This window comes from Myodes glareolus, chromosome 10, assembly GCF_982192425.1.
Source record: "Myodes glareolus chromosome 10, mMyoGla1.1, whole genome shotgun sequence".
Classification (NCBI taxonomy): domain Eukaryota; kingdom Metazoa; phylum Chordata; class Mammalia; order Rodentia; family Cricetidae; genus Myodes; species Myodes glareolus.
In genome coordinates this window covers 28,550,962-28,572,416 of record NC_142035.1, presented here as the reverse complement: position 1 = coordinate 28,572,416, position 21,455 = coordinate 28,550,962, and the positions used below count along the sequence as shown (strand labels likewise).

The following is a 21,455-nucleotide window of genomic DNA, read 5'->3' as shown; positions in this document are numbered from 1 at the left end:
ATGCAAAGATCCTTTCATTGAGATACTGAGGTGCTGCTATTGGGCCAGGCCTAGAGGAAGGTTATTAGGTCACAGAGATTCTGCCCTTATGAACAGATCAGTGTTGTCTCTTGGGAATGGATCAAGATTGGATGAGTTCTCTCAAAAGCACACTGTAAAGTCAGGTCACCCTGTGTGCTTGCCCCTTCCTTGCCTTTTTGCTTTCACCTTGATATTTGGACCCTTCAGACACCAGAGTCATGAGCCACACAAACCTCTCTTTGCAAGCTATCCAACTTCAAGTGTTTTACTATAGCAACACAAACCACACTAAGATGAATAGAATCATCTCCTTTCCTAATAAAGTCCATAGTGTTCTCTGTTGTCATCTGTGCCAACCTTGTTGAAGAAAATCAAATGGCAGCTTTTGTTGCCAGAGGCAAGTTCTAGGAAATTGTTTGTTCTAGGAGATCGTGTAGTGATACACTTCCTGCTAAGAAAGGCAGAACCTCTGGTTAAATAGCTTCCTTGTAGATGAAAGTTTTATTTATGAGTCAAGAGAGGCTACCAGATTTCACAGTCTGGTCTGAGATAGGTGATCTATTGCACAGCTCTGTGGACCACTTATCGAACAAGAGGTTTTTCCTCCACTGAATAAGAGTAATGCTCTGTTTTCATCAATAAAGTTCTTGGCACACTTCCTGTAAGACCCATTGTTGGCTGTCATTAACTGAAGACTGTGTATTACTCTGCAGGCACTTATGGAGCAAGGTGAAGGATGTAGAACTGGAGAGTGGAAATGGAAAGAAGGCTGACAATGTGGGTCCGACTAGGGAGCTGTGTCTAGGAACATGGTAGGCACATTGTAAGAGCTTGTAAGCTTGTAAGCATTGTAAGACATTGTAAGGCACACTGTGAGACCCTTGATGCTTGGCTCCCCCTTAAGAGCAAGTGATGTCTGAAATGGATCACATGGGAATTACTGGATGGCAAATAAAGACAGGGTGATAGATCCCCCAAGAGGATCTCTCACATTCAAAAGACCTGTTTAAAACAGATACCTGCTCCAGAGAGAGCGAGAAGTGGGCATTCTGAATCTTAGTCCATGAGACAGAGCTAGAGGGAGATAAAGCTTAATTTGGGGCCTTGAAATGTGATCAGCATTTCAAGAAGAATGCTGAAGACCCTATGCCAGCAGAACCTTATACCAATAGCCCTCAGGATAAAGATGGTTAGCTTGATTGCCCATGATCCCAAATATCTTTGTTCATGTGTCTTTCAAATGTGCCAACATGAATAAACCTAGAAATATTTTATTAACCATCTCTTCTGTCAATTATGTTTTGATGAATTAAAAGTTACTCTCCCAACATGCACAGAGGGGGAGAGAGAGACAGAGAGAGACCGAGATGGAAGGAGAAAGAGACAGAGAGATGGAGGGAGGGAGGGAGGGAGGGAGGGAGGGAGGGAGGGAGGGAGGGAGGGAGGGAAGGAGGGAGGGAGGGAAGGAGGGAGGGAGGGAAGAAGAGAGAGAGATAGAGAGGTCTGCCCCCATACTGTACAGCAACATGATTATCCCAGTACCATAATATTTCTGATTTGTAAATTAAACATTTGACCAGCAGGGCAGAATGAGCCGAGTCTTAGTGGCATCACCAGTACCAAGAATAGGACCTGGTCCCTCAATGGCTTCCAGGGGATGAAGCATGGGGAATGGCTTTTTGAAATTGGAGACAGAAAAGGCTCTATGTGGGGAGCTAAGTCTAGGCAAAGAGCAATAGAAGCATCAAGAATCAATCACCAAATCAGCCACAAAGAAAACAGACAAAGTGGGGAGTGGATGGGATGGGGGGACACTCTGCCTCCGCTCACTCAGGTGTGTTCTGTTGCCCTTTGTTATCTTTTAGCTTGGTGGTTTTCGAGGGGAGGAAATTCATAACAGGTTTTCAGTGGTTCTTCAGAAGTAGTCTCAGGTAAACCTTATTAACCTTAGTAGAAACCGGAGTGACTCTGAACATGCCCCATGCCTGCCTCCCACACCAGAAGCCTGTCCATGACAGAGGACTGGAGAAGCTAAACTGAGTCTTGCCAACAGGTACGAGCAGTCACTCTTCTTGGCATTAACCACACTGGAGGAGATTCTTCGGCTTGCCTCGTCGTGACTTCTTTTCACAACATTGCTGTGGCTCCTGGGTCATGCAAACTCAAAGGGTGTTATAGGATATTCTGTGCTTCTGAATATTCTTCTCACTGCCCTGCAGTCAGCTGAGCAATAGAGTCGGGATTACTGTGGAGTACCAGATCTGGGTTTGGATACTTTCCTGGCACTCATTCCCCATGCTGCTCACAGACCCGTAGCAATCTGACCAGTGTGATGAGGGCATCCCACTCAACAGCCGTTGCAATTCGTTGGTTGTCTCCTTACACAGGGACCCAAGACCCTCCAGGTAGGGATAGAGATGCAGTTTAGTGATACATTCTCTAAGATGTACTGGATCCAGGCTTAGATACCCAGCATGAAAAACAAACAAGGAAAAGCCCCCTAGAAAACCCCACTCTTCTTTCTCCATGTCTCTTGGTCCTCTCTGTCTGCCCGCCTACCACCACCAGCACATCCCCTACTCTTGGCCTTGGCTTGATGCTTCTCCCTCTGTCTGCAGTATCCCTTACCCACACAGCTTCACTGAGTGGCAAATGATCTTCTTTATTAGAGAAAATTGCAGATATGCATGGAACTAGAGAGAATTATATAGCAGACCACATATTTCATCCACCAATTTCGTGAATTCTCAATTCATCGCCAGTGTTATGTCGTTGTCGGTGCTCACTACTTCTACCTAGAGCATTTTCAAAGCAGTCACAGCCATTTGGCTATTAATAATATCTATTAGTAGACTACAGCTTGGGGCTAGAGAGATGCCTCAGAGGTTTTACTGTTCTTACAGAAGATCCAGGTTCAGCTCTCAATACCCGAGTCAGCCAGCTTATATCTTCCTGCAACTCCAGCCTAAGGAGATCTGGCTTCCTCTTCTGGCCTTCAGGGAACACCTGAATTCTCATTCAGATGCCTATACACACATACACAATTAAATAATAAATCTTTAGAAAATTTGTGGGACCTGAATTCATAAATTACATTTCTCTTCTTTTTTAAAAAAACAATACATGTGTTCAATGCATATTTGATAATGTCATACTTATATACCATGTGTTTTGTTCAGATTCAGCTCCATGACTCTTGCTTCCCTCCCTCCCTCTCTCCCTCCGGCTCTGGTTTATTGGACCCCTTCTTCTTTCTAGCTAGTCTCACTCTTACTTCCATATCTTGTTCTGGGAGCAGGAGAAGTGATTTTCCTTAGGGAAGAGCACACCAATTGGTTGTCTAATGCCAAACAGTCATCCTGAAAGTGTCCATACATGATGCGTTATATGGCCAGAGCAGGCTATATTTATATTATATATAGTATATTATATAATTTTATATAAATATTATTTATGTAATAAAATGTATATAAAATTATTTTATGAACATATTTATATAGATATAATATATTTATATTATGCATGCCATAATAACTAATAAAAAAGAGGCCATGAATTTGAAGGAGAGTGGAGTAGGGTATATGGGAGGGTTTAGAGGGAGAAAATATAAGGAGAAAATATTGTAATTATTTTATAATCTAAAAATAAAACGGCAAAAGAGTAAGTAATCAACTATAGAATCAAAAAACTTGTTACTTAACACTGCTATAGACTAGTATAAGCCCCCCCCGCCTATACTTTCCGCCTACCTCATCCAACCTTAAGCTTTCATGTGCAGACTGAGATGCAAAAATCATATTTAGAATGTAGGTTGTGATTCAAAAGTTATGTATCTGCTGCAGTTTCTGCTCTGCATGTGTCCTGTATGCATGTGTGGAACAGGGGATGGACCCAGGACCCCATGTGCCCTGTGTTCTGTCTCTCTGAGCTCTACCTCAGCTCTTTTACTAAGATCTAACCAACTCTCAGGTTTCACTGAATCTTCTGTGTACCAGCAACACTTTGAACAACAAGCTACAGGGACAATAAAAGAAATGAAGCCATTTCTGCCACAACGCACCTTCCTATTGAACCCCCCTCCAGTGCACGGCTAACTCAGGGAGACAACACTAGGGCTTATTCTAATTGCATAATTCTGAGGATGGTTTACTTCAACACACAGTCCCTGGATGCTGGCTCCATATCTTGTGCTAGAAAGGGAAAACATGCCACTGATTGATTGATCCTGTCCGGGGAGAAGAAGGATGCTGACCTCAACAGCTGTCAAACTGGCACAGAAGAATGCAACAGGGATCATAAGGGTAAAAGTCAAGAAGAGACGCTTGGTGCTCACCATCCAATGGAAATGTTACTTCTGGCTGTCCAAGAGCATACAGCTCAGTGGAAGAGGCTGAAAGGCTGAATTTGAACAAATGTAATTAGTGTCTGCAAGAAAGCTATCTACAAGGTTCTGTGGGGATGGAATTCAGGCTGAGAAGCTGGGTCTTCAGGATTTAGCTGGGCTTGCTAGTACACCCACCAGACCACAGTGGTGCAAGGGACTCAGGAGCGCAGGCCAGAGCCTACTCTGTAGAAGGAGGAAGGCTGGACCAGAAACATCCCAGAAGCACACTGTGGTTGCCTGGAAGACATGAAGCATAGAGGTGGTCCTCAAACATGTTACCCTTGCTGTGTTACAGTCACCCCTACAGATTTCCCTTCAAGTAGTTTAATTCAAGATTTTAGTTCTCAAATAGTAATAACATCTCCAGAGACAGACATATCAAAACTGCATAAGCAGAGGTGATGGTGCATTGTGACCCCTCTCTAAACTGTCCATGGCTTCACATTAATAATTCTTATTATCTCTCAGTGCTTTTGCTGTAGTTTGACCTCGCTATTTGAATCTGATCTCGGAATTTTCAATTAGCCACAAAGGTCCTCTCCACCGCGCCTCCTTTCATCAGAGTGCAATCTTAGATGACTCTATTTACCACCGCATATAATACAAAGTCTGTAATTAGAAAATACTTAAATGTTATAGAAAATGTTAGTGCCAGAGGAGCCCGAGATGAAGCTTGTGTGTGCGGATCCATGTTCGTGTGAATGTCTCCGTATGTGTTTGGATGTATGTGGAGTTCAGAGCTTGCCGTCATATGTCTCCCTCAGTCATTTCCCTACCTTAGTTTTTTGAGACAGGGACTCTCTCTGAACCTGAAGCTTGTTGATTCAGTGAGACTGGCTGATCAGCGAGCTCTAGAGAACCTCCTGTCTCTGCCCCCGCAGCAGAGACCACCACACTGGGTGTTTTTCTTTTATGTGGGTTCTTGGGATGAAACAAGGGTTTTCATGCTTGCACGGCAAGAACTTTGCTAATTGTGCCACCTCCTCAGCCCACATGAGATGTTATTATACATAAAATGGCTATTAGCATGTAATCTGAGGAAATGCACTGGTTACATTCCCTATAACTTTAAGCTCTGGTCTCCTTCGTACTTGATTCCTCTCCCTCCTTCCTCTTTCTCTTTCTTTGTGCTTTGTGCAAGCCTAGGTGATAAAATTATGTAAGGGGGACCAATTTGGAGTTGGTATTTATTTGTAAGTGCAGTCGGTGTTCATCCTCCTAGGTACACAAGAATGCATGATGTGTGCCTTAGTGTGGAACCGAGTCCATATACAGTCTAGTGGCCTAGTCTTCCTGTCATTATTTTCTTTGTCTGTGCAGGGTATGGTTTTAAACTGTCTTCCCTTGGTATGTTTCCTTCTTGAATGAATGGTTGTGTACTCATTATAGTCAATTCCCACTACAGATGCACAATTCTATTTCTCTGTAGACCATTGGGATGCTAATGTGATTGAGTTTCTTAGAGCTTCAGGATGTCTGTTGGCAGGCAGAGGCTTCTGTAGGGCTGCAGTAGATCCAGTTCCTGCAGCTTCCCCCATTTGGAAGCCAAGACTTCATAGCAAAGCAGGTAATCGATTTCTGGCTTAATTTAGATGGTACATTAATGGAGCCTTTTTAAAATTCACAGAACAGGATGGACTGTGTTTGTCTGACTCTGTAACTACTATGCATGGCAGATGCCTAGTAAACTCTGACGCAATGTGGGTCTGTGTGATGAGCTTTGCATAATTTTCACTTTCTCTGTTTCCTGCTCCTCTAGGGAAATGGGTCCTATGGGGCTCGTGTGACCAGTGAGCGCAGCCTGCTAGCCTGACGCCCAGCAGGGAGGGAGTCTACCATGGATGGCATCGTTGAGCAGAAGAGTGTTCTGGTACACAGTAAGATCGGTGATGCTGGCAAAAGGAATGGCTTAATTAACACCAGAAACTTCATGGCTGAGAGCAGGGATGGCCTGGTGTCTGTTTACCCAGCACCTCAGTACCAGAGCCACAGGCTGGTGGCCAGCGCAGCACCAGGCAGCCTGGAAGGAGGCAGAAGTGAGCCAGTGCAGCAGCTGCTGGACCCAAACACACTGCAGCAATCCGTGGAGTCCCACTATCGTCCCAACATCATCCTCTACTCAGATGGTGTACTCCGCTCCTGGGGGGATGGCGTGGCCACTGACTGCTGTGAGACCACCTTCATTGAGGACCGGTCACCCACCAAAGACAGCCTGGAGTACCCCGATGGGAAATTCATTGACCTCTCAGCTGATGACATCAAAATCCACACCCTGTCCTATGATGTGGAGGAGGAAGAGGAGTTACAGGAGCTGGAGGTCAGAGGATGTGCTTGTTGGAGTCCTTCTGGGATGGGGCCATGGGGTCTGGGGGAAACTTGTGAGCGCTCAGCAAAAGCCATTTGGGTTTTGTCATGCAAAAAAATACAGGTGTTCTTGGTATCACTTTATTCCTGAGCATTTGCAAAGGATGGAAGGAATGGAAAAAGACTGGGGACTGTCGCTGATTCTGGCCAAAGGTGACCCTTGGTAACAATCCTGTAGGTGGGGCAACAGACGCCAGCACTGGATGGCAGGGTAGTGGAGGAGACTGCCACTGAAAAACCTGCAAGAGAGAGAGGGACACATGGGTTAGAGACACATGGTGTGGGAGCAAATGGAGAAGTGGTTTGCTGTCATAGTGGGTCCCTTAGTTCGACACCTGAAGTTTCTACTAGTAGATCATTGCTAGCTCAGAACTCTCCAGAAGAAACAATAGAAATTTAAAAGGGGAGAAAAAGTAATTAAACCTGGGACCTCTCAACCCCTGGGAAAGCATTGGTCCATTGACCTATGCCTTACCTCTTTAGTAGTTAAGGCAAGTGAGGGCATTTGAATTATACACACACACAAAGCAGGACTCTGTGAGATAGGACACAGCGATTGCCAGCCATGTGATGTGTGAGTCATTGAGAGGCCACTACCATGCAGGTAGAGTTGTGAACAGAGGGTGTTCTACTGGGGCTTGAGTACAGTGGTCAGGAATGGAGCCCGTGAGGGCCGACAGGTCTCTGAATAGCCACCTCCATAAGCAGAGACCATTATACCATCTTATGACACTAATAGAAAGAGAAGGGCATGAGGCTTGGCCAAGGGTAAGTGTATAAATCTGCCTGTCCTGTATGAATCAGAGAAGCAAGAACCACAAGTACGTGTGAATCTGATACAGAAATTCTGATGAAGGAGTGTCTTGTTGGCTCTGAAAACAGTCCCCAAAGAAGATGTGAAACTGACATTGTGGTTTGAATGTGAGGCTGTCAGAGATCATTACAGAAGTGGAATCCCTATCCTGTATCTGGGGAACAGATATATAGAGGCTTGAGGGGTTATTGTGAGAGAATCTCAGCCCTAGAAGATATGGTAAGCACAGAAACAGCTGACCCTGAATCAAACTGAATAGAAATACTAAGGACTTTGGGGCATGGTGAATATGGAGCTCAGGAACCTACCACTCAGAACCTTAGCCATCTAAGGGAGACTGGATTCAGGAAAAGTTACATACTAAGCCATAGAACAGAAGGGCAGGCTGACAAGCTGATGCTTTCAGGGACAGGGAGCAGGGCGGGGGAGTCCAAGGCCATCCCCACCTTTCATGTCCCTTGGCTACTCTGCTGTGCAACATCCTGTGGGCCAGCCTGCTAGTTCTAATTTAAAAAGTATGAAACCTTCTAATATCTAATCCGCAAAGCAGCACAGAGCAAGTGGAACGCTGCATGGAGGAACTGAGGCCTGTAAGCTGCAGGCTTTGATTTCTTCCTTTGCCTATAGCAGAGGATCAAGGAGGATTTCAGGCAGGAAGGCCGCGGCAAATGTGCTGGATGGTTCTCTGTCAACTGGACACAAGCTGAAGTCATCTGAAAGGAGGGAACCTCAATTAAGAAAATGCCTCTGTAAGATCAGGCTGTAGGGAAGCCTTTAAGGCAATTCCTTAATTAGCGATTGATGGGGGAGGGCACAGCCCGTTGTGAGTAGTGCTAGCCCTGGGTTAGTGTTCCTGGATTCTATAAGAAAGTGGGCTAAGCAAACCATGAGGAACAAGCCAGTAAGCAACACTTCTTCGTGGCCTCTGCATCAGCTCCTGCTTTCACGGTCTATACCTGCCTGAGCGCCTGCTCTCACTACTTTTAAAAAAAAAAAAGATTTTTATTGATTCTCTGTAGATTTCATATAACACATCCTGATCCCATTCCTCTCCATCTCCTTGCCTCTACCATCTACCCTTGTGACCACCCCCCAAAACAAAATAAATAAATAAACAAATAAAACAAAATAAAATAAAAATCTTAATGTGGAAGCTGTAGTGTAGCCTAGTGAGTCACACACCTCTTAGTCCACACATCGTTACTTGTAAGCATTCTTTGCAGTGGAACATTGGTTTGGCCTAAGGCCTCTGGCTTCTGCTACTCTGTTGATGGTAGGCCCTCACTGGGACTCCTCCTGGATATCCGATTGTTGTCCTGTGTCACGTAGATCCTAAAACTTTGGATCTGCAGATCAGACCCCTTCACATACTCAGCCGATCACAGATGAGGTGGATGTTGGAGCAGGATAACTCATAGTCCTGGTTCTGAGCCTGGGTGGTAGCTGGCTTGGTCAGTCCACCAGCTTTCCCTTATGGTCACCTCCCTCATAGTCACCCCCAGGGCGCGCTCTCCAGCACTGACCCAGCTAGCTCACCCACTGTAGCAGGCAGCAAGGAGCAGGGTCGGTTCTCCTGCTCTCTCACCTGCACGTCTGGCTCTCCTGCGTGCACACCACCAGAGCCAGCTCCACTGTCTTGCCCAGGCCAGGTGTAGGGCTTGCTCTCTGGACTGCTGCAGTTGGTAAGGAACAAAGGCAGCTCTTTGGTTCTCGTGTCCCAGAAGTCAGCTCTCCTGCCTGCTGCAGTTGGCAAGGGCTGGGAGGAGGGTATATTTTCCCACCCATGCCACCTACAACATGGCATACAAGGGAGGAAGGAGGTACCACTCTCCTGTTTTCTCATCCACAGCACCAGTTCCCTTGTACCCCCCACCAGCAGGGTCAGCTCTAGTGTGCTCCTCAGGTGAGGTGTAGGGCCTGCTCTCTCATGTGCTGTAGTGGGTGAGGGGCAGGACCAGATCTCCAGCTCTAGTGACCCTTTGGCCAACTCTCTCTGCCACAGGTGGCAAGGCATGGGGGGGTATATTTCCCTCACTCATGTCACCACATGAGTGACAAAGGGTTTGGCACCAGCTCTCCCACTCTCATACCCTCTGGGCAGGCTCATCTGCACCCCCACCCAGAGAGTCAGCTCTGCTGTGCTGCCCTGGTGAGGTGCGGTGCCAGTTCTCCTACTCTCGTGACCCCAGGGCCAGCTCTCCCACTCACCACAGGCTTGGGGGGAGCTCTTCATTCCCTCACCCACTACCATATGGCAGAAGAGAACTGAGGTCAGGTATCCCATGCACTTTTGCAGGGGTGCATCACCTGCACCCTCTCCCCCATCAACAGGGTCAGCTCTTCTATGCTGCCAGGGCAAGGTGCAGAACCTGCTCTTAGGAGTTCTGCAGCCAGTGAAGGTCAGCTCTCCTATTCTTGTGATCCCGGGACCAGCTTTTCCCACCTGCCACCGGCGGTGAGGGACAGGGGGCAAGGTGAGTATCTCTCCCTTGCCCACACCACCGCACAACAAACAATGGGTCTAGCTTTCCTACTCTCCTGCCTCGAGGGCCAGCGCACCTGCACCCACACCATCAGGGATAACTCGGCAGTGCTGCCCAGGTGAGATGCCCGACCTGCTCTCCCAAGGGCTGCACTTGAGGAGGGACAGGGTCGTTCTCCCTAGTGCTGCAGCTCCTTTCGCTGCTTTTGATAATGAACAGTTACATGGATCTGTGAGTGAAACAAACCCTTTCCTCCCAAGTCCTTTTGGCCATGGTGTTTCAGCACAGCAGTATTAGTCCTAACTCAGACAGACAGTATGCATTTTGGGAAGCTCCTCTAGCTACAGAGTAGACAGAGGATGTGAGAGAGATGTAGGGAAACACAGCAAACCGGAGGCACAGAGCCCTGTTATCATACGTGATGGAGAGGAAATCAGGACAGCATTAGCAATGGAAAAGATAAATTTCAAAAGTGAAATCTGCCATTGATTGGTGGTAAAGAGAGGGGCCCACAAAGCATGTGCAGCTCTGGAAGGGGTTTTGGAAAGTCAGCTCCAAGGTACACTATGTCCTTGTAATTGCGGTGTGGGATACTGGCTAGATTGAAACTGTAAAAGAAATTTATGAATGTCTCCATTATCCTTTTTCCTCTTATGTGTGTATTATTTCCTTTTCCCTCTTGACACACTCAAATACATTCCCTGAATAATTGACTCTATGTCAAGATCACTGGGAGCTGAAGAGGTGCTTGTGTATCTTCTTAAGCCTCAGCCAACATCTCTTCTGAGACTTCAGAAAGGCCTAAGAATTTTCTTCCTTTTTAACACTTGTGTGGGTATCTGACTGAGCTTACAACTAAACGACCAATATTTAAATGTGGTTTGTATTGATTAGTGCTATGTCTGGATCAACATTTTTGGCAATCCATTACCAGCTGGGCTCCACTTAGTGCAAATTTTTTTTTCACACAGTGACCTCAGTTTATTGCTTTTTTGTTTTGTTTTGTTTTGTTTTGTTTATGGAACTCTGTGGAGGTCTGACATCTATCCAGAAGTGACCTCTTGATTTAAAAATTAGGAGGTGGTGTTAAGGGGGGCAGAGTGGCCTACCCTGATAAGTACAGGCCTGAGGAAATGAGCTGTGCCACCCAAATGCCTTGCTCTGACCACGCAACGGCACTGGTAACCAAGAGAAAAAATTCTTTAAGAATTGGGTAACTGGAATATTGAGTTGTGGTGATGGTTTTACTCTGTGCTCATAGTTTAGAGTGGCCTTTCACTATGTGACACAGTACATTGGTACTTCTACTTTGGTCAGATGAAAGGCCTTCTAAATAACATTAATGGAACAGCACAGTGTTCAGAATAAATGTCCACTTGGGCATGTAGAAAGACTTTCTGGTTAATCTCTGGGAGCTCACCCAGCCTAAGACAGTCCCATCCCCCACAGACACTGAGGGCAAATCAGGACATAGTATAGCCACTCCCAATTCCTCAAATCTAAGACCTAACCCCAGTGGTGGATTTTAAGAAGATACCCAGAGTGACTACTGGGTATTTCAAGAAGCTTAGAAGAACAAAGAAATGTTCTCAAAAACATTCTTAGGGTATAACAGCAATCTGTTGTTGGTGCTTTTTTTTTTTTTGGTGGGGGGGAGAAGTAAGAAAAAAAAAAGAAAAATATATTACCTGATAAACTGTTCTGTGGGTTTTGTTTGTTTCTTCATTCTATGAAGTAATTGACAGACATATGTTAGTCAGTACGTGCTGTGTAACAAATCACTTCGAGGCTTGGTGACTTTAAAAAAGCATTTCTCATGAGGCCAACACTGGCTGAGCTTAGCTGGCTGCTGGTCTCCTGGCCTCACTCATTGCCCATAGTTAGCTGCGAGTTGACTGGCTTAGCAGCTGTGCTTGTGAATGCCGGCTACCATTGGGCTGCAGTGTTGGAGTGACAGATTAGAATGCGTTCCACCAGGAAAAGGAAGTGGCAAGATGCTCACCAGCTCCTCTTTTGTAGAGGGCAATCCATCCTAAGAGAACCTTTCCCCTCCAGCCACAATTCTGAGACTACGTTAGGAGTCTTCATTGGCCTTTATGTTTGTGGAAGTGTTATGCATGGCTTCTGCAGTCCGTTTCAAGAAGACTCATGAAAGATTTTACTGTTCCGTCAGGTGTTTGCCATCTTTCCTGCTTCGAGTTACCAAGTGAAGCAGGATGTGGTTTGGTATGGTGTGAGAGAAAGCTGAAGGACCTCCCAGGGTTTTTCAGGATAGCTCTCTCATTAGACAGGCATCTTACTGGTTTCTTGAGGGCAGACTGGGTAGAAATGATTGCCTAGTGTCCAGCCCCTTAGGACATCCTTCCTGGCAGGAAGGAAGCTACAGGTTTAGGTGAGGGCTGGAAAACAAGTGAAGCAATAGTCACATACTAGGAATTTGGTATTGGTATGTGATCGTTGCTTTATCTGATTCCCAGCCCTCACCTAAAACCTGAAGCTTCCAGGAGCATAGACAACAGGAAGCCGCTTCTCACTTCACACAAATAAGCTCAAGCAGGGAGATTACAGGGGCACATAACAAAAGCAATTCTACAAACAGACAATGGGAGTTAAAGGCAGGGAGTGAGCCGAAGTGCTTAGAGCCCACTGCAGGAGGACTTCTCTGACCTCCTGCTGTCAGCAGTGATGACCTGCAGCAAAAGACATGTCACTGCTGGCTTGCTTGTTTCAATGCGCATCTGTTCAGACTTAACAGAACACTGTCCACACCTGCCCGTGAGGTCTGGTAAAAAGGGGGAGACAAGTGGAAGCCCACAGAGCACTGGCTCCATTCCAGAGACTTTACCAATTCTGACATAGAGTGCTCATGGCACTAGAGACAGGGAACACTAAAGTTTCACCCTAGGTGAGGGATGGCACATGCTAGAAGCGCTTCCAGCATCACGCAGCTGGCTTTGTTAGAGCCTTTGGAGCTAAGACGGAGCAGCTAACTCTGGGTTCTAGCCTCATGACCGTGATGGCTTTATTGTTTATTTATTTATTTCTGTACTGGAAGAGAGGTATACTATGGCCAACTTCTATGTCAGCTCTGTGCAGTGTCCGCGAACTGATCACAAAAAGACACAGCTGGGATTGTCACTGGCCACTGCTTGGATTCTGAGAACCCCCCACCCCCACCCAGCCTGGGCCCTCTGAGACTTCTGGGTTTGTGTTTCCATTCAGAAACTTGTGACTTGTGTGACTGCAACTGCAATGAATATTTGTGCAGTCATTCATGCTCAGGACATCCGAGATTCCTCAACAGACCATTGAGGAGAACCAAATAATGTGGAGAAGACCGGCCAATAACGTACAGAATAGTTGACTCAAAGGATGCAAAACAAATTTAGGAAACGGTAGCATTTTCAAAATTTGAGTTTCCTGGCTTCAGATATGAGGGATTAGTTATGTGATCATGTGGTCAGGGGAACTTAGGCTGATTTGGGTAGGAGGATTTTGGAGGGTTTGTTTGTTTGTTGTTGTTTGTTTCTTGTTGTTTTTGTTTACGTCATTGCACTGGCCAGAAACCTTTAAAAAGAAAAGTGTGAACCTTAAAGAAGGGTAGTTGTAATGAACAACTTGTCCTTTTGTGCCCTAGGGTGAGAGAGAAGGAGGATTCCACAGTTAAGGCTGCTGTTAGCCGATGTAAATATGCTGGCATGCTATCCACTTTCCTTTGACCCTGCTATTTCTCTGTCCAAGTGGGGTACTAGATCTGTCTCTCGAGTATGTAGAGTCCTCTGTCACACAGAGTCTTTCTTGAAAAAGATTTTTATTATTTTAATTTATTTCAGATAGCATTTTCAATTTGCTTTCTGGCGAGTCAATAGTAGTTTCTCCCCCTTTACTAACAAGATGTTGAATCATTGTCATCATGGTCTCTTTTCTTCTTAACTATGGCTGCCTTTATTCTAGGCTTATGTTTTCAACAGCTGCACTGAGTCTTTCTTTTCCTACCCAGTGCACAGCTGTGCCCACTCAGACTTGTTCTCCGGACTGCTTTGCTTTGCCCTGGATATGGATCATGCTTTCTAGATTTTTACTTGAAATGTGGGTTACTTAATCCTCTCTGTTTTTATTTATTTTTATTACTGGATTTGTTAGTGACTTCTCTGGACTAATGTGTACAATCTTTTTTTCTGCTGTGCTATGTGGCCAATTCTACTACTCTTGTCGTGGTTTTGTTTGTTTGTTTGTTTGTTTTTTCTCCCTACTTCTCCCCTCTCCCGCTGGGATTTAGATCATTACTGGTTAGAAACCGTGTCCAGATAATTCCAGCAGGTGATGTTTTCAATGTGCCCACAGATCCCATGTTGCTGGGGATGTACCCAAGCATCTTTCCATTTTCCCCAGATTCCACCGTCCACCTTGCTTCCTCTGCTTCATCCCACGCTTTGTCCTAAGGTCATCCGGGAAGAGAGGTGAGCTTACACAGTCTCTCTGTGGGTCTCTTATTTCCAGGAATGCTCTATTAAATTTCTGACTAGATTCAATTTGACACTTGGCCCAAGACTATAGCCCTAGAATCCCCACTCTCATAACCAGGCCTGGGTCTCAACTTCTGCTTCTAACAGTTTGTGCTTCCTACTAGCTAAGCTCCTAGTTTCTCTAGACAGCCCTATTCTCAAAGAAATGCTTCAGGGGCCATGCTGAGAGAAGGCAAGGAGTAGCCCTAGCCCACAAGAATGGCAGGACCCCAACTGTTCTTATTTAATTCAATTGTTTTCCACAGATAAACATCTTTAGTGTGTTGATGGCCTTTGTTGAGCTTGAGAGCCCTGATCTGGCTGTTACTATTTTTTTGAGTTTCTAGAGACAGGATTTGACTTCTTCTTCCTTGCTTCCAAGAACTCTTGTGAAGACTTGCTGGAATGTTATGTGAACATTATGTGAGGTACCATGAGGACATGGGTACCTCAGCATACCTCAGATGTGACAGATGAGGACAGAGAGTGTTTAGATGTGAACAACGGTATACTGGCTGTTTTTTGTTTGTTTGTTTGTTTTTTTCCTGCTAACTGGAGATACCTAGAAAGAAGGAACTTCAGTTGAAGAATTTTCTCCACCCATGAGCATGTCTGGGGGACATTTTCTTGACTTCTGGTTGATGTTGAAGGGACCTGTCCACTGTAGGTGGTGCCATCCCTAGGCGGTATTTCTGGGTTGTATAAGAAAGGTCAGTAGCCAAGTAAGTCAGAGGGAGTCAGCCAGTAAGCAACATTCTTCTGTGATTTCTGCTTCAGTTCCTGCCTCTGGGTTTCTTCCCTTGATGGTGGACTCTAACATGCAAGGTATAATAAATGCATCTTTCTTTCTTCCCCAAGTTTGTTTTGGTTAGTGTTGTCTTGTTTTGTTTTAGATTTATTTTAGGTGCATGGGTGTTTTATCTGCATGTGTGTCCGTGTACCACTTACACACAATGCCTCTAGAAGACAGAAAGAAGGCACTGCATCTCCTTGAACTGGAGTTACAGACCTTCTTTTGTCAGTCACTGTGTGGGTGCTGGGAATCGAACTTGGGTCTCTGCAAGAACAACCAGTATGACCTTAGCTGCTAAATCATCTCTCCAGCCCCTTGGTCAGTGATTTATTGTAGCAAGAGAAATCAAACTAGAACAGATGGCTTATGGTTAGGCTAAGAATTTTTAATTAAATTAATTATCTTTAAATACTATGACAAATCACTACATATGGTATTAGAAAATTAAGCTATTCATGTTTTTCCCTTGGGACAATCTTCCCATGAAAATTGTATTTAGACACTTCTGTTTCTTTGGGATCTGTGTTAGGTCACAAACAAGGTAACTATTTTATGTCACTGTGGTCCCATGGGATTTTCTAGGACTCTAGCTGCCCTTCCACCGTGTTCTATGAAAAAACACTACCAAGAAATGAAGTTTACTTCAAAAAATGTATTTGCTGGTCTAGACATAATACCAAATGCAATTTTCATATAAATTATTTTTTATCTCTCTCTCTCTCTCTCTCTCTCTCTCTCTGTGTGTGTGTGTGTGTGTGTGTGTGTGTGTGTGTGTGTGTGTGGTGTTCTTCCACTTCCACATTGTTCAATATAAGTCTCATACTGTTTTTGTTGTTTCCTTGTTTTGTTTGCTTTGTTTGTTTTTTCTGCTACATATGACATGCTAGCTAACCTGCAAACTTCTGGGAATTCTTCCCCCCATAGGAAAGGATGATTATAAAGGCATGTCCTATCATGTCTATCTGTGTGTATGTTCTAGTGATTCAAACTGAGGATCTCATACTTGCATGGCAAGTTCTTTACCTATTAAGCCATGTTCCCCATCCTTCTCTACAGAGAAATTATATATATATATAATAAATTATATATAGTTATATATATTATTTATATTATATGCTTTAAATAATATATAAATCCTTTGTAGCCATATATAGTATGACACTGATTATTTTAATTTGGGGTATAAAAATTTATTGAAATGTATAACAAGCATGTTTTTCAAATAATAATAACCAACAATCTTGTGTCTGTTATGTCTCAAGAAATCTATATATCCAGAAATGAGCTCAATCTGGACTGTAGAAGGATTTCTAGTAGTTAGATTTAAAAAAAAAGACAGCATTTCTCAGTAACTTGTGAAATAAGTTTTGTGTACATCCCCCACACTCACACCAAAGGAGTGATTTTCCTTACATCTATCAGAAGGGACATATGGTTCTCCTATCAGGACATTAAAGCCCATGCTGGTCTCCATGCTCCCTTTTAAACATTTCAGAGCCCATGAGAACATCCTAGCCCTTCTTATCTCCTCTGCCTTAAACCTCTTCCAGCTTCCTGGCTTCCCTTCCCCCAGCTACTCACCCTCTTTATAACCAACCAGGCTAGGGGCTAGGCTACTAACCCTCCTTTGCTATTTAGGGGCTAGGCTACTAACCCTCCTTTGCTATTCTCTCTCTCTCTCTCTCTCTCTCTCTCTCTCTCTCTCTCTCTATCTCTACTATTGTCTTCTGCTCTCCCACTTCCCTAGCCCAGGCCAAGTCCAGTCTGCTGTCTTTTCTCTCTGCTCTGGTCTTTTATAGATGCCTCTGGATATTTTTCTCTCTCTCATTCGCAATAAAAAACCTCTCCAAATAATGGAGTGGTCATGTCGGCAATTGCTTTACTGCACCCCCTCGCCCCCTTGCTTGCTGTGTCTCCATCTTCTGTATTTTTATCTTCTATATGTCAGTAGAAGCGCCGAGGTTGTAACAAAGTCGTGTAATGGGAAGGGCAGACTTGCCCTATAGTATATTCTCTTGTTGTAGAAATTCAAGGTCATTACTCATATACCCCTTAAATGTACCCCCGACCCGGCACTAAGCAAAGGCACAGGCAACGACCAAATTTGCTGGAAGCAGAGAAGGCTGTAATTGGAATACGCAGTGTGCTGGTCAGCAGCCTTCATGGTGACTACTGGGTCATTATCAGTCTCCTGAGTAGCTGAAGGTCTGTTCGAGCTATGGAGCCAATAAACAGAATCATCACCAGAGAACAGAGCCTCCTGTCCCTGCAAGATGATCATTACTGTCACGAAATCTGCCCTTTCTGAGCGGCGTGCTTTTTAGCATGGAAATTGAAACAAATGGAGTTCGAATAACAATGAAAAAGGAAAGCCCGTAACTGACAGATCCTCTTTCGTACTCAGCTTCGAACAAATACCAAAAGAATTCTCGTTCTAAATGAAAATGCGCTTATATTGTTTCCCCAATGTGACTAAAGTCTTCTTGTCTCAACACTCAAGAAGATCTAGGACAGATTGTGCTGCTTAGTTCCCGCTGTCAGCTTGACACAGACTAGAGTCACTTGGAAGAGAACTTCAATTGAAGAGCTGCTTAGGTCAGATTGACCTCGTTGGCCCGTGGGCATGTGTGTGGTGCAATGTGTTGACTACTATTTGACATAGGAGGGCCCAACCCCCTGTGGCTGACGCCATCCCTAGTGCATTATCAGGGTTTTCTAGAGTAACAAATTGTGTATGTTAGTGTGTGTGTGTGTATACATATACATATATTGAGAGAGAAATACACACACACACACACACACACACACACACATATGGGGGGGCTTTATTACAGGTTGTGCTCCAGCTAATCCAACAATGACTGCCTATGAATGGAAGGTCTAAGAATCTAGTAGGTTTTCCGGCCATGAGGCTAAATTTCTCATTTGGTCTTCAGTGTACATCAGAATCCCCAAAAAGGAGCCTCTAATGGCAGTGAAGGAAGAGACTGACTAGTGAGATGAAAGCAACCAGGCAAAGAGTACAAGCTTCTTTCTTCCATGTCTTATAAAGGCTGCCAGCAGAATGTGTGGCCTAGATTATAGGTGGGTCTTCCCACCTCAATGATCAGAAAAGGAAACTACTGACAGTAAGTATGAGACTAAGATAAAAGATCATTCTTTGTATTCAAAGAAGTCATTGAAGCTGGAAGCGTGTTGGCTAAAGATGTGTGTATGGGGGTTTATGTTCAATGGGTAAAAACACTGCAAACGTAAGGACCAGAATTCACTTAAAAGCCAAGTGGCTGTGGCAGCCCACCCATGATCCCAGCACCCGGGAGGCAGGAAGGCGATTCCTTTTCTGAAATAGCTAGCCAGACTAGCCAAAATGGCACACTCCAGGATAAGTAAGAAAAAACCTGCCTCACCTATGAGAGAAGACACCCAGGGTCAACTTCCAGCCTCCAATTACCTGGACCCACACACCTTTGAATATGTGTACAGGCACACATGCTACATATGTATATGTCTGCTAAAAAAGATGCCAAGAGCAGCTCCCTCCAGCTCCAGCTCCTGTGAATTTGCTGCTTTGATGAACTGTGACCGGGAACTGTGAGCCAAAATACACTTTTCCTTTCCCGTAGTACTCGTGTTGTGGTGTTGGATCACAACTAGAGAAGAAACTAAGAAAGCTTCACACAAACACATTTTATATTATGGTTCTGATATGACTGGCCATACCAATCATCCTATTGACAACATGCCACAAAATCTGTCATTAAATCAAAGCTGAGCACACGTGTAACTCTAGTGGATAGTCTTCATTTCTCCTTTTGTGGCTTAGATCAGTGTCTTCTGGCAACATAAAAGACGCATGCATCGGATGCCACTTAGCTTGCCTCACTTGGGCTGCAGCACAGAAGGACGTGTCGAAGGGAATGTTGGGCAGAGATGGATGACACAGACCTAGGGTTGGTACTCTGCAGTTTTAAAAGTTAGGCTTTTGAAATAGTAAGAAGAGTTTGTTTTGTGTTGTGTTGTGTTGTTTTAGTAGCTTTGCCTATTAGAATCATTAGGTGCTGGAGGCAGAAACTGTCCTTATAGATAAAGACCAAACCCTCCATGCTCAGGGGTCTTGTGCTGCAGGCTGCATGGCTAGTGCTTTTCTCAGCAACAAACACACCATTTGGGAACAGAAGGATGGGAGAAAGACCACCACCCCGCACTGTGAAATGCATGCTGAGTAGATCTTTTCTGGGATCTCTTTAATGAGACCTGTTTTCACTCCCAAGTGGAGGCCTAAGGAATGGCAGGGAGCCTGGCTAGTTTAGAAGCTGGAGTTTCCTATAGGTGGTTTCTTCCTGTCTCTCTTTTCTCACAGAAAATGAAAAATAACATTGTTTCTCATGAACCAGTCACCAGGGAAATGTGAGACCGAGGGAGGAAAAGCGGCCACCATCTAATTTAAAAACCACATGCTCAAGACACGAAGTTCACGTTGTGGGTCGCTGGTGTTAATTGGAAAACATCCCCGGGGTCTGCAGCGGGTTTTTACACTGCACCTGAAGTACACTTGTAAGCAGAGACTCAGGGTACAGCGGGGCCATGTGTTGGACCACAAGTACTTAGGAACCCCACTGTTGCATAGGTGAGAGCCGCAGGGGCCTGTGTGGGGAGGCAGCACTACCATGAAACCAATGGATTACAGGCAGCAAGGGAGCAGTCGATGGAGTTCATTCAGAATTGTTGCGCTATTGGGGACCTTAACGCCTCAAGTGTGGCTTTTCCTGTCAAGCTTTACTCTGTGGAGCATAACACGGAGGATCGCACAGAGATTGCTGTTTCGGAAAGGCACTGAGTCCGGGATGAGGCGGGTGACTGTTATTGACTGTTATATACCAAAGGAAGAGAGAAAGGGGTGAAGTGAAGAGAAAGTGAAGGAAAGAGGGAAGGAGGTTAGGAAGGAGGGAGGGGATCTACCAGAACCCTAGGCAAGCGTCTGGCCCCAAGGTCTTAAAAATTCATGGTGCGCCTTAGAAGGTCGGAATCTGCTATGAGCATAGTAAGCACCTCCAAGTTCAGTGTGTGAAAGATTTAGTCCAAGCCTTGACTGAGATATGGCTGTTACAGGTGTTCAAATCTTTTACATGGTGTTTCTCTGAGCTTGGAGAATTGTGGTGACCAGTCCATTTTAGATAGTTGATGTTTATGGCATCTGCTAGAGGCAGGTGCTCTAATTTTGCTTCAGGAAATGACCAGGAAGCCATAAATGGACTCCTAAAAGGAACTCAACATGGCTCTTTCTTAGTATATTGAGCTGTCTGTCGGGTGCAGTTATGTGCTGGTAACATCCAGTCCATCCCAGCATGGACTGGGAGAACTGTAAGACCCTTAGACTCCTAAGACTTGGAGATCACAGGGTGCTGTTGTTTTAGGGACTATTGTCCTTCACAGTATAATTTCTTTTTCATACTTAGGATCTGCCACACTGTGAAAGACCAAAGTTAGAGTCATAAGAACCTGAGATAAAAATGTTAGGGACTTCCAGGAGAGTTTTCGCATGTGTGCACGCGCGCACACACACACACACACACACACACAAAACACACACACACCACACCTACCAAAGAAATAAGAGACTCGTGTTGCCCCAATGATCCCCTTGGATGCTACAGCTATAGATCAAAGTCTCATCACAGGACTGACGTGGATTGGATGTGGCCCCCACAGTTTAGACTTCAGGATCTTGATTCTTCAAGTGCTAACGTGAGAGGTGTTAAATGGCTCTTTTGGTTACTGGTTTGATTCTCAAGACAGGGTTATCATAAAAGGACAAGACCTTCTTCCCCCTCCCACTTCACCATGGAAGTCCTTCTCACCATGAGCCCATCCTCCATGGTGTTATGTAGACAGGAGCCCTCACCAGAACTACTGTTTGAACTTGCATTCTCCAAAACCTCCTGTCTGTATAAGACCTCATGTATTTTCTCACAGCAATGAAAAATGTAAGAAGAAATTCCTATATTGCTGTAAGTACTCAGGATGTGCTTCCAGAGGTCACGGGCTAAGGGTAATCACAGTGTTTGGTGTGCTAGTGAAGGCTGAAGAAAAA

At 44.9% G+C, this 21,455-nt stretch overlaps 1 protein-coding gene across 3 annotated transcripts in view; it reads left to right on the top strand.

Moving 5' to 3' along the window:
• Positions 1 to 21,455, top strand: part of Syndig1 (synapse differentiation inducing 1) — a 164,177-nt gene that overhangs the window by 54,555 nt on the left and 88,167 nt on the right. For all 3 annotated transcript variants that reach the window (XM_085696831.2, XM_048436366.3, XM_085696832.2), the window contains exon 2: positions 6,165 to 6,722. In XM_085696831.2, the coding sequence (XP_085552957.1) occupies positions 6,243 to 6,722 (480 nt within the window). In that variant the 5' untranslated portion in view covers positions 6,165 to 6,242. The remainder of the gene's footprint in view (positions 1 to 6,164; positions 6,723 to 21,455) is intronic.